Below are 16512 nucleotides of genomic sequence, written 5' to 3'. Positions count from 1 at the left end.
TGAGGTGAAATTCGAATAACATAAAATTAACTATTAACCATTTTAAGGTACACACTTCAGTGGCATTTAATATATTTACAACGTGTGCAACTATCACTGCTACCTAGTTTCAGGACATTTTCATCACCTCAAAGGGAAACCCGTACCCATTAAGCAGTCACTCCACATTTCCCCATCTTCCCCTGGCAATCGCTAGTTGCCTTCTGTGTGGATTTACCTCTTCTGAAAGTTTCTGGTTCTTTTTCAACATTCTATCATTGTTCAAGTTTACTTATTCTGTATGAAAAGAATCTTATTTTACACAATTATAATGTGATTAACTGAAGATAAGGATTTTGATGGGCTCTATTGATTTTGGTATATAATACGTGTTAGCCGAAATAGGGAAATGCCTATTTTACTAAGTGAATGCAACATTGATTAGAAATTCTGGAGCCTGCAAAGTGATTATGAACCTGTGAAAGTTTTCCCGGATTACTTAATAGAACTGACATTTTATTGTGTTTTTGCCTTATTAGGATAAGATAATCTTATTACAATCTTTTTGGTTAAAATTTAACCATATTTTGCTAATCCTTATTAAAACATTTCTGCTTATTTTCAATATAAGTTTCCCTTGGAATATCAACTATATTTAGACTAAGAAATATTCACGTGTGAATATGGGTATTTTTTACAGGACTTAAGATATTTTTTATGAAGTTATTTTTTAGTAAGCAACATATAAACATTGGTTTATTTTGAATCATATTAAGTAGAGAAGGTATGCCAAATAGTATGAAATAAAAATCGGTCTAAATTTTTTCCCCAAATCTCTTATCTGTATAGCCAGACCTATATTATTTATCTACTTACCTGGCACTTTTATGTCAAATTCAGAAACTTCAGTGTTTAAGATTAAAGCTTTATTTTCTCCATCACTGACCTTGTTTTCTTATATTTCTTTCTGGTGATAGCACTGCTAATCTGTTGGTTAATTACTTCAACAAGTATATATTGAACACCAACTACATGCTGGGTGCTGTACTAGGCACTGGTCATACATTGATGAACACGACAGACGTGGTCCCAACATACGGCTTAATGGAGTAGACAGTGAATAAATAATACATGTGTAATTGTACTTTGCATTAAGTGCAACAAAGGAAACAAACTGGGAACAGTAGTAAATAAAGGGAGGGGTGGAGGAGCTCCTACTTAAGAGTGGTCAGGGAAAGCTTCCGTAAGAAAGTGTCATTGAGGCTGGGATACCACTGTCTACCCAGTTGCTCAAACTTGGGAGTTTTCCTCAGGTCTTCCCTGTTACCTTCACATCCAGTCCCAGAATTCTGTCTTCTGACTGTCTCTCAAATTTGGGTCCTCTTCACTTGCTCACTGTCAGTGCCCTAGTTCAGGCCTTCAGTATGTCTTATGGTGATTATTAGAATACAGGCATACATCACATAACGACACTTCTGTCAATGATGGACCGCACGTACGACGGTGGTCTCTTAAGATTAGCACCATATAACCTAGGTGCATAGTAGACCATACCATCTAGTTTGTGTGAGAACACTGTATGATGTTCTCACAATGATGAAATCGCCTAATGATGCATTTCTTGAACATATCCCCATCCTTAAGCAACACATGACGGTAGTGTTCTAGTTGGTTCCCGGTCTCGCCACCCTTTCTTAGTTCATTCTTTCCACTGCTTCATTACTTGCTACTTCTCCACCTCACCCAGTACTTTGAGGAAATTTAAAGGCCATCAGCTATGATATGCTCTCTTGAGCTTCTGTGCCTTTGTACTATCTGTTATTTTTATCTACTGCTTCCATTTAGCTAACTCCTCTTCCTTAGCTCAAGTGTCAGAGTCTCCAGGAAGCCTTCTCTTACTCCCTTCTTTCTTTCCCAGGTTGAGTTAGATAAACCTTTCTCATAGCACTTATCACATTGTATGATAATTGTTTTTGTATTTGTACATTTTGGAAGTGGCAGATTTTGTTCTTATTTTATGTTCAAGTTAGTGCTTAATACTTAGAGCATTAGTACTTGGGTCTTGATCTCTGTGAGAATTTCATGAAAGTTCTGGACTCTTTCCTTGAACAAGGCATATACATGCCCTTTTTTGTACCAATTTCAGTCTATCCATATTCAGGTAAGAATCCCTGATTTAGAATGTCTCTCTTGTCCTTAGGCTTAGTCTGTCTGTCACTACTGCTGTCCTTGTTGTTTTTCTTCGTGTTTTGACACCTGTATTTCCTTCCTTCCTCTGCTCTTTTGCCCCGCACAGTTCCAGCTTTGGCATTTTTTATAGGCTGGATTCCTGCCTTTCTGCCCTTTCAGTTCCCATGCTCACATAACCAGTGCCCATCCTCTCAGATTAATGTTGTTGCTTAGTTGCTTATCATTGGAAGTTTTCTTTCCTCCCTGCTTCTGATAGTAAATTGGGATAGTAAACTGGGAGTGTTCTCACTTAACATCCTGTGCATACTTATAACTGTAATTGATGTTTTTGTTGAGAGGCAACAAAGAGCTCTTATGAAAAGTATCAGACGTGCATATCTAAGGAGATCTAACCTATGCTGTATGAAAAAATGGTAGTAAAACTTCATATGAGTATTTCCCAAATTCCCAGTATAACAGATTGTCAGCTTTGTCTATAGATGTGAGTTTTTATCAGACCAGGCAAAACTTTAAAATGTTATCTTTTAGACACTATTGAGAAAAGATACTCAATATTATTTTTATCTCCCATACAAGAAAGATGTGGTTTTTTTCTAATTAAAGTACATGGAAAAAAATAGCTGAGGTATGAGTTAAATAATCAGAAATAAATTCTGAATTGGGAATATTTTTTCCTGTGTGTGTGTCTATGTGTGTGTGTTTCAGTTGAAGTAAAATTGACTGCTCTGTCGTGTGCATACAATGCTTACTAATGTTAATTACCATAGGTACCAACTCCTTTTAATAAAATTTGTTTGAATATAGCCTGCTAAAGCAGAGAAAATCCTGCTTTAGTTCCACTTAGAAGAATTTTAAGGTAGCATTTAACTTGAGCACTGTGGCTTTTGCCTTCATGGGGTTTGATGATAAAGCTGTGTCACTCTTTTTGACATGAGCTGATTAGTATATCTGGTTTGTCCAGAGACCAATTCACCATCTGATAATATGTTTAATGAAGCACATAGTGAATGTTTTATGCCACATTAAGGCCAGTTTTATGCATAGTACCAGCTACTTTTGAGTAATTTATTAAATACAATCACTGCATTTGTTCTACCTAGTTATTTTTATATTTTGACAAAGTGAGTTAGTGTATTAAATAATTTTCAGACTATATTGTTGTAAAATAACAGCAAAGTGAATAATTCCTTTTTTGTGGTATTTATCATGATAGCATTATATCACTCTTTGAACAGGAAGTCATACATCATTTTTCCAGTGCTGACTTATAGACTTCATATGGAAATCTAATTGATGGCACAATACTTTATGGCTGCTATGACTTGAGAAGAGAAAGTGTTTAATTATAAAATTACTGAAAATACTTCTATATTTAATGTACTCCAGAACTAAACATATTACATACTGACTAATCTTTTCTTTTAAGCTAATTTTTAGAGTACCAGATCATTTTGATTCAGTCATATGTAAGAATTTGGCCCTCAGTGTCTATATGAATAATGTATAAACAGTATTATTCTGTTCCATAGGGTCAAGAGAAATATGGATTATTAAATGTAACAAAAATTACTGAAAATGGGAAAAAGGTTCGGTAAGTACACAAATCATTACTGTTCTGACAGGTTTATCTGATTGAAATCAATAAAAACTACAAAAATAATTATATTCTAGTAGAAATGATTAAAAGGTTTATAAGAATTTCAAATAATGTATTTTCTAATATAATGTATGTAAGATTGTCATGAAATGTAGGAAAATTTTCATTTGTCTTGATATATTTTGTAAGGTAATATTAAATTCAGAAGTCATAAGGCAGAGGATTCTGAGCAAGCATTAGCTTTAATTAAAAAAATTTTTTTCAGTAAGTAGTAAATATACATGGCAAAAAAAAAAAGATACACAAAATATTTAGTCAAAAATCAGTCACCCAGCCATCAGTTCCCCTCGCCAGAGGCAACCAGTTAAGTCTAGTGAGATGTAGTGTTTTCCTCCAGAGATAGAATATATATATATATTTGTATGTGCATAGATTAATTTTTTACACACCATCTTTTGACACTTCATCTTGGGGAATTTCATTGCATGTAGAGCTGCCGCGTTGTTTTTAACTGCTGCATGGTTATATATTGTAGGACTGTATCATAGTTTATTTAACCATTATTTATTTGCAAGTACGTAAATATGCCTGTCATATGCCTGTCTATTGGTAGACAGTTAGGATATTTAGGTTTTTTTTGCTATGACAAATGATATTACATGTAGTAACTTGCATAGTTCATTCTGCAAGTATATAAATATATGCCTGTAGAATTAATTTTACAAAAGTGGAATTGCTAGACCTTATGCAATGGTCATTTTGATAGAATGTTCCAGATGTGCTCTAAGGCATTGGATCAGTTCATACTTCCAGTAGCAGTGGATTTCTCCACAATTTTGCCAATTCAATATGTTGTCATATTCTTTGATCTTTGCTGATAGAGATTAGAGAGAAAATGGTAGTTTTATTTGCATTTCTTTTTAGTGCGGGTAGAGTATCGTAAGCTATTTGTATTTGTTTTTTGTTGTTGTTGAATTGTTAGTTCATACCCTTTGTCTGTTTTTCTATTGGGTTGTTGGCTTTTTTGGTTTGTGTAGTACCTCCTAAGGAATTAAGGAAATTAACTCTTTGTAAGATAAGTTGCATTTTCCCCAGTTTTAAAAAACCACTAAAATGCTGTGATTTTTTTAGTCAAAATGAGATTAGTCTGTTGCTCAAGGAAGAGTTTCAGATTTGCATGTAGTTGAGCTTTTTAGATTTACTCTAATTGAACTGTCTTTGTCAGATTTTAGTACTTGGAAATTTTTCTTTTAAGTGCTCTGAAATAGCTTTACAAACACTGCAATTATCTGTTCCTTAAACTGTTCCTTGGTAGAAGTCACTTGTGAATTAGGTCTTTATTTTTCTCTTTCTCTCTTTTGGGTATATGTAGTGCGGATAGTTCTTTGGCTAGTTTCTGTGTTTTCACTGTTGTTGTTTTTCCTGTGATAATTAGTCTTTTAGGTTTTCTATTTTTGGAATACTTTTGGTGATTTATGTTTTTCTAAGAATATCATCCATTTCATCATCTTCAAATTTCTTTATGTGGAATTGAGCAAAATAGTCTTTTAATTCCCTGTATATTAGTGGTTCTCAAATATTTTGGTCTGGGGACTCGTTTCAACTCTTAAAAATTATGGACTACTGCAAAGAACTTTTGTCATATAGTTTATATCTATAGATATTTACTGTGAGAATTTAAAACTGAGGAATTTTAAAAATATTTATTAACTCTTTTAAAACTAATAACATGTTAACACAAATAACATTTTTATGAAGAAAAACTCCCATATTTTCTAGTACAAAAAAATTTCATTGAGAATCGTGGCATTGTTTTACATTGTCAAAAGTCTTAAATACGTATCTGGCTTAATGGAAGACAGCTGGATTCTCATCTCTGCTGCAGTCAATCTGTTGTGACATACTATTTTGGTTGAAGTAAATGAAGAAAATCCTCCCTTACACAGATAAGTTTGGACAAGGGAGAAATATTTTAATAGCCTTCTCAGATAATTGTGTATGTCTTTCTGCTACACCAAAATGCCACAAATGTTAGTTGCAATGAAGACTCTGAAAAACTATTAATAAACTTTACATACTCGGTCACATTAAAATCCATTGGTCCCTATTAACTATCAGTGAACTTTTCGTACTCAGTCATATTAAAATCCATGGGTCTCTGTTGCACTTTGAATGAATCTTTACCCATGCATAATTTTGTAGCATTTTATAAGTCATTTGGAAAATATCGGCTTACTAAGTTTGCTGATTTTTCAAATGTTGACACATTTTATTTTATAATATCAAAGAATCACAAATCAGTAATTCATCAGAAAAGTCATTAAGTATTGGAAAATTGTCAACATCACAGTGGCAGATGTGCCAAGTTTTCCAAAATCCTACTTTCTCTTTGAAAGCTTTAATTTTTTATTGTCAATAAATACTATCATTTATTTTCTTTGAAATGACAGGCTCACTTCATTTATTTTTGAGATGATGTCTACCTGCCAAATACTCAAGTTTAAATAACCATAGTATGTCCTTCAGTCATTTTTTCAGGAAAAAATTTGGGTTCCATGGAAAAAAATGACTAATTCTGCTTGCAACTCAGTCACGCAAGTGCTTCAGTCCTTGAGGCAATTATTGTTAATTTGATATTCATATATTCAATATTTGTTCTCAGATACGTATTTATTAGTTCTATAGTTTTTCTTATTTTGAAAATTAAATTCAAAATCCAAAGAGACATTTAAAAAATATTTATCAATTAATTTAAACATTACAGTGAACTTACCTCTTAACACGTTTTTTTTTAAATGACTTCTAAAATAAAAACATTTAGTGAAGAGTGAAAAAACATTAAATTCATAAAGCCTATGTAAAATGGAAATATATTTTAGCATTTTTCATAGTAGGGAGTCAGTAGATGTTATCTGAACAGATAGAAGATTGAGTGTAAAATAAATTTACAAATAAAAATAAGTCCTTCCAAAATATCTTGAGATCCACACAAAGTAATAAAATAAAATGAAAATAGAACAAAACGATGACAGAATAAGCACCAAATATATCTATCATATCAGTAAATGTAAAGGGACTATACTCATCTATTGAAAAAAAGATGCTCAGATTGAAGCACAAAGCAAGATCAACTAAATACTATATACAAAAGAGACATCTAAAAAATGATGTAGAATAGTTAAAAACATCAAAGAAAAAGGCATGTCAAAAAGTAAAGCAGGAATAGGGATCTTAATAGCAGACAGTTCAATTTGGGGGAAAAGCATTAAGCTACACAAAGATGGGTTCTTTAAAATGATGAAACACTGTGGATAAATCCACAAGGAAGATCTAATCATTACGAATAGCCATTCACCAAATAAGTAGAGTTAACAACCATAAGCAAAAACAGCAGGAAATAAAAGGAAAAACAGATAGAAATTAAGTAGTAGTAGTAAACTTTCTTCCACTTTTCTTAATCCATGAAGTTCAAGTAGACATAAAAAGTAACAAAATAATAAAGTAGATCTAATTGATAGATATTAAATTCTACATTCTGAAAATAGAGAATAAACCTCCTTTTGAGTGCCTAGAGTTTTCACAAAACTAGCCATATGTTTGGCTGTAAGGTAAGCCTTAAAAAATTCTTGTAGTAGACATACTTGACATTCAATTTAGCTTGCCAACAATTGAATTCCCTTATAAGGTAAACATTGGTTACCTCTGGAGTGTGGATTGAAAAAAGGAGTAGAAATGGGGGCCTTTTCCTTTATACATTTCTGTATTCAGAGTTTGGATATATAAATATATATATGTTGATTTTGTGATTTAGGTAAATTTTTTAAAAACCTCGTCTTAGTAATAGTAATCTCAATGGCCAGTCAGTATGTAATTTATTGTATACTTATAATGTACCTAGTATCAACTGCTTACTTACAGTAGCCTTATTAGGGAAAGGGAGATAACCAAGAAATATAAAACAATATGTATCTATGAAGAATTGGGTAAGATAAGCATGTTTGTCTAATTTTTAATTGTGAATAAGAATTCTTGCCAAATATAGTTCATGTGACTTTAAAATAAACTTGTGCCCTTGATCACAAATGTGCTGGATTAATCCCATGCGAGCATAATTAGGTATAGTTATTTGGATAACGTGTATCTTTAACTTCATTTGTTTTTGGGCCTTTATGGTTAGGTTGGGACTATAAAATGATGGTAATTTCCTTTAGCATTTTAGCCCCAATAAAAATAGTTAGAATGTCAGTAATTACTGTAAATTGTAGACAACATTGCAACAGCTAATAGGTTTTAATTTTTAAAATTTGGTTGGAAAAACTGGATACTGGAGCTTTAATTGGTGATCTTTATAATTACAGGAAAAATTGGTTGTCTTCTTGGGCTGTGTTGCAGGGTTCATCTTTACTCTTTACCAAAACTCAAGGAAGTAGCACAAGTTGGGTAAGTATTTTTTCTCTTTAGAGGCTGTATTTATACATTTAAATTATATGGATAGTATTGTGTCTGAGTTTCATGAAGTATTACAAAGTCTTTCTAGCTACACCTAATGTGCAAATAAAAGTAAATGAAGTTCTCTTAAAGATGGATTTTGACTCATAAGAGAAAGAAGAGGGCTAATTAGAACAGTCTGATTAGTATTATTAAAATCAACAAATTTTATTTTATCCATGGAACTGAAGAGTTGGGCTTACTACTTGGGCATTATAGAAGAAATAAATTTCTTGATTCATCTTCAGGATGTTAAACCTTTTCTGTGTCTGTGACTTTGCTGTTTCAGATATTTAGTCAGAAAATAAGCAGTAATGTGGCAAGCCCCACCTTGGATTGCAATCTGATGGTCTGACCCTTGGACACTAGTCAGTGATTCAGATGTCCATGTTTGTATGTGATGTCAGCCAGCTTTTAGAACAAAAAGGAATGTCGCCATTACTTGTGGAGTTTTGAAGCTTTTTGTATATTTGAGTGTTTACTATCGTTACTCCTTGGTTATTTGTAATACAAATACTAAAAATTATAATTAGTAACGTAAACACTAACACTTTTTGAATGCTTAATATGTATTAGGTGCTGTTCTAAGTGCAGAGGATTATGTATATATTATCCTCTTAACTCTGGCCCAGTGCTGTTTATCATCCCCTCTTCCCCTGTTGAAGATGAGAATATGAGGTATAAAACAGTTAAGTAACTTGCTCAAGTTCTTATAGCTACTAAGTGGCAGATCTGGGTAGCATTTTGGTTCCAGAGTCCATGCTGTGGATATTTCCAAAAATGTTTGGCAGTTGAGTTTGAAGTGTCAGTGCTTAAATAAATTTAAAGTGAAATTAATCTAATGTCTTTAGTCTGCTTTATATCCTACCTTAACCAATATTTTCTTAGAATTACTGAGTTGCTTTAAAATTAACAGGACCTGTGGACCTTGTGTTTGATGAAAGAGAAATCCATTTATAAAAGTCAAGCAGTTTTAGTTATCTGCACCTGTAATGCAGCCATGTAACATTGTTCTGAACCAGGAACACCACAGAACATGTTAGTCCTCAAATACTCTGATATGGCAACCTAAAACTCTGCTGGATTGAACATGATTATGAACATTCTAGAACATTTCTTCTGTGTTGCTTTACTAACCTTTGATTTGCTCTCTGTTCAGCCAGTGCAGTGGAACTAACCTGTGATATGCTTTCCATATTAAAAGATTGAAATTTTGGTTTGATTATCTTAAAGTAAATTGATAATTATGTCTTTCTCCTTCTTCCCCTGAGATAAAGCATATGGTACTTTTTTGTTTGTGTTAGTGCATTTCTGGAAGACCGTGCAATTATTTCTTCTTCCTACTTGTGGCTCAGCTTTTATTTGAAATTGAATGAAGGAAATGAATGAAAGGAAAAGGATGGAGAAGCAATTAGAGATTAATAAGTAATAAAAAGTACCTGAAGAGGGCCGGCCCGGTGGCGCAAGCGGTTAAGTGCGCGCGCTCCGCTGCGGCGGCCCGGGGTTCGCTGGTTCGGATCCCGGGCGCGCACCAAAGTACTGCTTGGTAAGCCATGCTGTGGCGGCGTCCCATATAAAGTGGAGGAAGATAGGCACCGATGTTAGCCCAGGGCCGTCTTCCTCAGCAAAAAAAAAAGAGGAGGATTGGCGGACGTTAGCTCAGGGCTGATCTCCTCACAAAAAAAAAAAAAAAAAAAAAAAAAAAAATACCTGAAGAAAGCCGGATAATGGTCATTTATTTGGTAATTACTGAAACTTCAAGATTAGAGGTTGTGGTATGTCCAGATGAAGCAAGTAGATAGAGCATTGAGGCATCATTTAGGTAGGCAGATTTGTTTGCAATTTAAAGAAAATGAAAACTTCTTTATAAATTTAAAGAGTTAAATGAATACCCCAGTGTAGAATCATTAGTACAGGCTGGTTGCATTTTATTTAAGGTTTTCACTCGTGAAGACGTTACGTAATTTACAACTCATAGTAATTTAGAACTCATAATTAAAACTAATCCTGACAAAGGGTGTGAGGTATTTCTATTCATCAGCTAAAGCTGTATTACTGTATTACCACGTGGCAATAGCAGAAGCATAGTTAAAAATTCACTGAGCTAGCCAATTTTGGAATTGTAGAATTCTTAACTTTAGGGATTCACTATTTGAATTTTTGCCTTTAAATGACATTTTATTAATATGTTATTAATAATACAATATATTATAATCATTTCAGATTGATATAATTAAATGAAATACAGTCTGTCTTTTTCTTCCCATATGTAACACATATTAAGGGAATGAAAACTAATTTAAATGGCCTAAGTAAAAGCAAGTAGGATTATTTAAATAAGTGTATATGATGTATTTTGGCATATACGTGCAGCATTCATAAATATTAAAAATTGGTGAATATGCAAGATGCTTCTTATTTAACTCGGTAGTTAGGATTGTTCAAAAAGGATTAGAAAGAATCCTAACTTTGTTTCTCTGCTCAGTCACTAAATAGATCTGTTGGAGGTAAAATGTATCCTGTTTAATACAGTGAAATCACATCTTCCTGAGGACGAGATTCTAAGGCTAGCATATAAGCCAAAGAGACAAAAATCGCCTATAGTGAAAATTGCCCCTGAGTGTCTCTTAGGGAGATGCTATGTTAGAAATTGGTCTCTAGCAGAGCCAGTTTTTTCCTTTGATGTTGGAAGAGATTGCTTTTCCTTCAGTTGAGTTTGGATGATATATGTTAAGGGACCATATTATAGAACTATGGTTCTTTAAAAATTAGATTCACACTTAGTGCAAAAACCTGTACCGAGATCTGCTTGAAGAAATACGCAGTTCTACTCATTCCAGGGTGTATTCTCATTGATGAAGTGCTGAGCAAAATCACCCATACTGTTTGAAGTTCTGTTTTTTTTAAATCACTCGTGCTTTGTATTTATTTTTGGCTCCATGAATAGTTAAAATTGAGTATATGAAATGTACATATGCAGCATGCAACTCCACTGTATAACGTAAATTTTGCATTGATGCTATTTCATGCAAAAATCCAGTGAGCATTTCATTCTCCTTAAGGATAGATACATTCTAGTTGTTTTCTGGAAAATATTAGTTATCCACTGGATTGTTATCTCAGTAATATAAATTATACTTGCTTTTTTCTCACCTCAATTTACCTCATTTGTTCAACAGACATAAAAGCCTGCCATGTTCTGGGCCTGTGTTAAGCTTGGGAGCTTAGAAGTAAATAACATATCTTCATAGCTTACACTATAATGAGGAGGATCAACAAGTGCACAGTTAACAATACGACGTGACGTATATTATGCTCCCTCTCAGCTGTCATTTGTCATATTCCTTGAGTATTTTAAAAATCACCCCACAAATATTGGTAGTTATTCAAATTTGTTTATATTTGATTTCAAGTTTCTAAAAATAGTCACCTTGTTTGGTCAGATAATTCTTTGTTTTGAGGGCTGTCCTATGCATTGTAGACTGTTTAGCAGATGACAGTAGCACCCGTCCAGTTGTGACAACTAAAAATGTCTCCAGACATTGCCAGCTGTCCCCTGGGGGACAGAATAGCCTCTGGTTGAGAACTGCTGTCCTAGAGGAAGGGGAATGCAAGCTGGATGGTAGGGCCACTCCCAAGAGGGGATTGCAAAGGGATACCAGAGGACATTGCCCAGCAGGTCACAAGGAGGAAGCTCAGGGATTTCTGAGTAGGGGGCTGAACAAGATGGCAGAGGGCCAGAAGTGACTTCTTTGTGCTACCCATCAAGTCTTCTGTTGTGAATATAGGCTAAGACAAGTGTGTTTAGTGTATAACGTTCTATACAGCATTCATCTTAAAACAAATTTACATAATTACAAAGTCAGAAAATATTCTGAGGTAAATTTAGGGCATTTGCAAAAATGTTTGAAAGTTTAGCTTTGCTTTGTTGTGTCAGCTTGTAGAACTGTGTTTTTGTCCTGTCTGGTTCCATTATGCTTTTCTCTTGTATGTCATTTTGCCCTTGAGCATTGTTATGACATCGTCATTTTCTTCCCTTTTTCCATCAAGTCATTCTGCCAACACGGCTCAGTCTCTGAGCTCTTGCTTTCGCTGCTTTCTTCTTGGAAAAATTCTGTCAGTCGTCGGCCTGCTGTCGCATGTGTAAAATCTGATCCTGTTTCAGCTGTCGCTGTATGTGCTCTTGTTGCATGCCCCTTGCCACAAAATTCTGTTTTCTTTGCCCTTGGAGGGATGATTACAATAGAGAAAAGTGGGACTAGATTTTGAAGAAGAATGAATAACAAACAAAATTTTGCCAACCATATTGAATGCATTTTTCTAGCATGTCATGTCATTGTATTTATATTTAGTTGTTACATCTTATTTGATTAGTTGTTTGTATCTTAGCTTATAGCTAACCATCTACAGAGCCAGTAATGACAACAAGTTAAATTGATTTTTATCATTTTATTAAATGGGTACATTTAAATTTTATAACTTTTGAGATATATCATTTTTGCTCAGAAAGTTATCTGTGCCCATTGTAGCTTTACGGTTTTAATTAAATGTCTTTCGAATGACAGACGGTATTTGAGAAGGCCAAGACTTTGTAGAATAGTTAAAATTTTCCTTGTGATTTTTATTATGATTCCACTAATAAAAATTCCATATAATATCTTATATTTTGTTGTGATTCCACTAATAAATTCCATATAATATCCTAAATTTTTTTGTTAAAATAAGTACCTTATTTACGTTGCTAGCTGAGAAGATGAAGTAAAAGGGAACAGATGAAGTTGAACCATTTGTTAAATGTGAAACTACTGAGTAGTCATTGACATTATGAATAGTGAATAAAGTTATCACAAGGTTGGTGGGTAAGATCCTTTTCCAATGACAAACATAATTTGACTTGAAAATATTTTAGCAAATGAAATTTCCTGTGACTAATCTTTATGACCTTAAGATTACAATTCATTAACCCTTAAAGATTTTAAAACCTCTAAACCTTTCAATAACATAGGAATGCAATTTTCTATTCTTAGTTAACAGACTAAACAAAAATTTAAGATGATGATGGCAAGATACAGAGTAAGTCTGTATTTAACATAAATTTTCTGCTATTTGCTGATCTTTTCCTTATCTGGTTAACAAAATATAATAGCTAGCTAAGTGCTTTTTCTTTTCAAACCACCCATGTCAGCTGTCTTCCTATTCTTTTCACAGTTCCTCATTAAATTGCTGAGGCTTTATAGCATCTGGCCCTAGTTATAATTTCTAACAAAGGCTAAATAAAAGAATGTAGGGCTTAGAGTTTTCTGTTTTTACAAATTATTGCTCATTGTTGAGAACATAAATAGTCCATAAGGAAATAACTCTTGAAAGCCCAAAATCAGGTTTAGAAAATGTTTGTTAGGTGGAAAGCATTTGCTATCTGCCCAATATTATTTATACAAACATAAGAATATGGCCTTGCCTTTTTGAACACATCATTTTACAGTCATATATAGTCTAGGATAAATTCCAAGAAATGGAATTGGTAAGGCAAAGGGTATGTGTGTTTGTGAATGTGCACATGCAGTATTACCACTTTTCCCTCTCTAGGAGTTGTTCCAACTTACACCCCACTTGCATGTGAGGGCCTATTACTCTGTAGCCTCACTAACAGTTTTTCATCAAACTTTGGATTTTTTTTTTTTTTTTTTTACACTGATGGGTGAAAAAAGATTTTAGTGTGGCTTTATTTTGTAGTTTTCTTATTATAATGGAAGTTGAGCCATTTTATTTCCTATTCATGTCTTATAGACATTTTTCAACTTTCAAGTAGGAATTGTTATTTTATAATATAGAGAAGAAGAATTTGAGGTAATTACCTATTTGATTTATTGTTAATAATATAAAATTGGTCTTAATTCTTTTTGAATACACACACGTGTACATGAATATCACACAAAGGTTTTTTCTTTTTTGTGAAATGAAGTTTGGGAGTAATCAGTCCAAGCCAGAGTTCACAGTGGACCTTAAGGGGGCGATGATTGAGATGGCTTCAAAGGATAAATCCAGCAAAAAGAATGTATTTGAGGTAATAAGTTTTTTTCTAAGTATAATTCACATTCTTAACCATAGTAATTGGATGTTCTTTTTTTGCGTTATTTTGGGGAATAATCTTTCAATGTGACTAGTTAAGGGAAAGTTGGTCATTAAGTCAGTTTGTATCATAATTTAAGAAAAAAAGCTGGTGTAGAGATCTAGGCTTCATTTGCATAAATTGTTTATATTACAAGCCTTTGTTCCACAAATCTTGCCTTCCCCCAGCAGCTATAAAAAGGATATAGTTTCCTTTACCTCCAAGTCAGATATTGAAAAATGAATTAAAACCTTTCCCTTTTGTCATTAAAAACCCTCCACAGTAATATATGATTCTGTATCAGTTATTTATTGCTGCATATCAGGCCACCCCAAAATTTAGAAGCTTAAGAAAAGAACCGTTTTGCTTGCTCACCTTGTCCTGTGCTGAGCTGAGTGGTTCTTCTGATCTCACTGGGACCGTTTGTGAGGCTGCAGTCATCTGATGGCTTGACTGGGGCTGGACGGTCTAGTTCATGTGCTGCTGTTGCTGCCCGCTGCTTACTGGGCTTTCTCCACACGAGAAAGCCTCCTTTCAAGGGGGCTACCCCAGGCTTCTTCACGTGCTGGTGTCAGCGTTCCGAGAGGGTGAAAGTGGAAGCTGCAAGGCTTTTTGAGGCCTAGATTTAGAAGTCACACATCCGTTCCTTCTGTTGCTGAAAGCAAGACGGAGGCTAGCCGAGTATTCAGAGTTGTGGGGAATGGAGTCCACCTGTTGACGGAGGAGCAGCAAAGTCACATGGCAGAGGGGTGTGTATGCAGAGATCGGAGAAATTTTGAGACTATCTTTGCAAACAGTCTTCCAAATCCCAGCCTTCCTTTATAGCCTCATGTCTGGGTCCCCTCCTATCTTGTCGTCTCGGCAGATGGGATTAGTTGCTGTTTTCCAAGCGGAACCCAGGTCTTCCTGTGTGTGTGATCTTTACTCTTTATTATTCTGCCTTGAGTACCAAGTCATGCCAGTCTCTGCTTGGTGAATGCTGCCTGTCTTCCAAGACGCATGAGAAACATTGCCATAGCACTGATGCTGCTGCTTTGTTGATGCTTTTAAAATAGCACTTATTTTAGTGTACCTTGGGTTGTCACCATCTGTAAATTATTCTCCCCACTAGGTGATTAAAATCTTTTTTGTCTTTTTTAAGCGGAGAGACTGTATTTTTCCTAATCTTTAAGAACGAACCTCTAACAGTATCTTATGTGCAGTGAATATGCAATATTGGTTGATTGATTGGCCAACTCCCTAGACAGAAATGCAAGAAAGGAAGTTAGTGTTTTCCTGAATTAGCCTTGCAGTTTCAATAAGTGATTCCAGGAATGAAAAGGATTCCATGATCAAATACATTTGGGAAATGGGGTATATTTTATTCCTCCCTTAGGAAAATCTCAGTACACTGTGGAGTATCAAAGCCCTGAGAAGTCTTGAAGGAGAGAACCTTGTTTAACTTTCTTCAACCCACTATTTCCCAAATTAATATCACATAACTTGTTTTTTATTTATTTTTTGAGGGATACATTTTTAAACATTACTTCGGGAACTGTGTTTGAGGCATATGTCTCAGAATATTGTTTGGGAAACATTGCCATATGTTCCTCTAGGAAAAAAGTAAATCAGTTACCAACCAGAAAGTAGGAGGAATGCTTTCTCCTACTACCTCAAAAGTCTTCCTCAATCAAGTGTAAGAAACTTTGAACCAAAGAGATTGTGCGTAAATTGGTTATTGCCTTCGTATACAGTCATGTGCCACGTAACTATGTTTCGGTCAATGACGAACCGCGTATACGACAGTGGTCCCATAAGATTAGTACATACAGCCTAGGTGTGTAGTAGGCTATATCATCTAGGTTTGCGTAAGCACACTCTGTGATGTTCACACGAAGACGAAATTGCCTAACGGTGCAGTTCTCAGAATGTATCCCCGTTGTTAAGCAACGCATGACTTTCTAATACATAGTATCTTTACTTGAGTTAGTTAATGATTTGGCACTTAATTTGGTACTATTTCTGCCCAGAAGGCATGTGACATTTATAGTCTGTGCCCTCTCTTTGTACTAAGCCATTATATTTACCTATTAAATGGAAAATAATCCAAGTTCTAACTCCTTATATATTCATTTTCTACATTTATTTTTTAACCAGAGAGAGAAAAAAA

At 34.3% G+C, this 16512-nt stretch overlaps 1 protein-coding gene across 6 annotated transcripts in view; it reads left to right on the top strand.

Moving 5' to 3' along the window:
* ARHGAP12 (Rho GTPase activating protein 12) overlaps positions 1 to 16512 on the top strand; it is a 124258-nt gene that overhangs the window by 94863 nt on the left and 12883 nt on the right. For 5 of the 6 annotated variants that reach the window (XM_058532729.1, XM_058532728.1, XM_058532734.1 and 2 more), the window contains 3 exons: positions 3699 to 3760; positions 8125 to 8206; positions 14217 to 14318. In XM_058532729.1, coding sequence (XP_058388712.1) covers positions 3699 to 3760; positions 8125 to 8206; positions 14217 to 14318 — 246 coding nt within the window. The remainder of the gene's footprint in view (positions 1 to 3698; positions 3761 to 8124; positions 8207 to 14216; positions 14319 to 16512) is intronic. The other variant, XM_058532732.1, reaches the window with a different exon arrangement.

This window comes from Diceros bicornis, chromosome 36, assembly GCF_020826845.1.
Source record: "Diceros bicornis minor isolate mBicDic1 chromosome 36, mDicBic1.mat.cur, whole genome shotgun sequence".
Classification (NCBI taxonomy): domain Eukaryota; kingdom Metazoa; phylum Chordata; class Mammalia; order Perissodactyla; family Rhinocerotidae; genus Diceros; species Diceros bicornis.
Note: the sequence above shows the minus strand (reverse complement) of the source record. Positions and strands in the feature narration are given on the sequence as shown.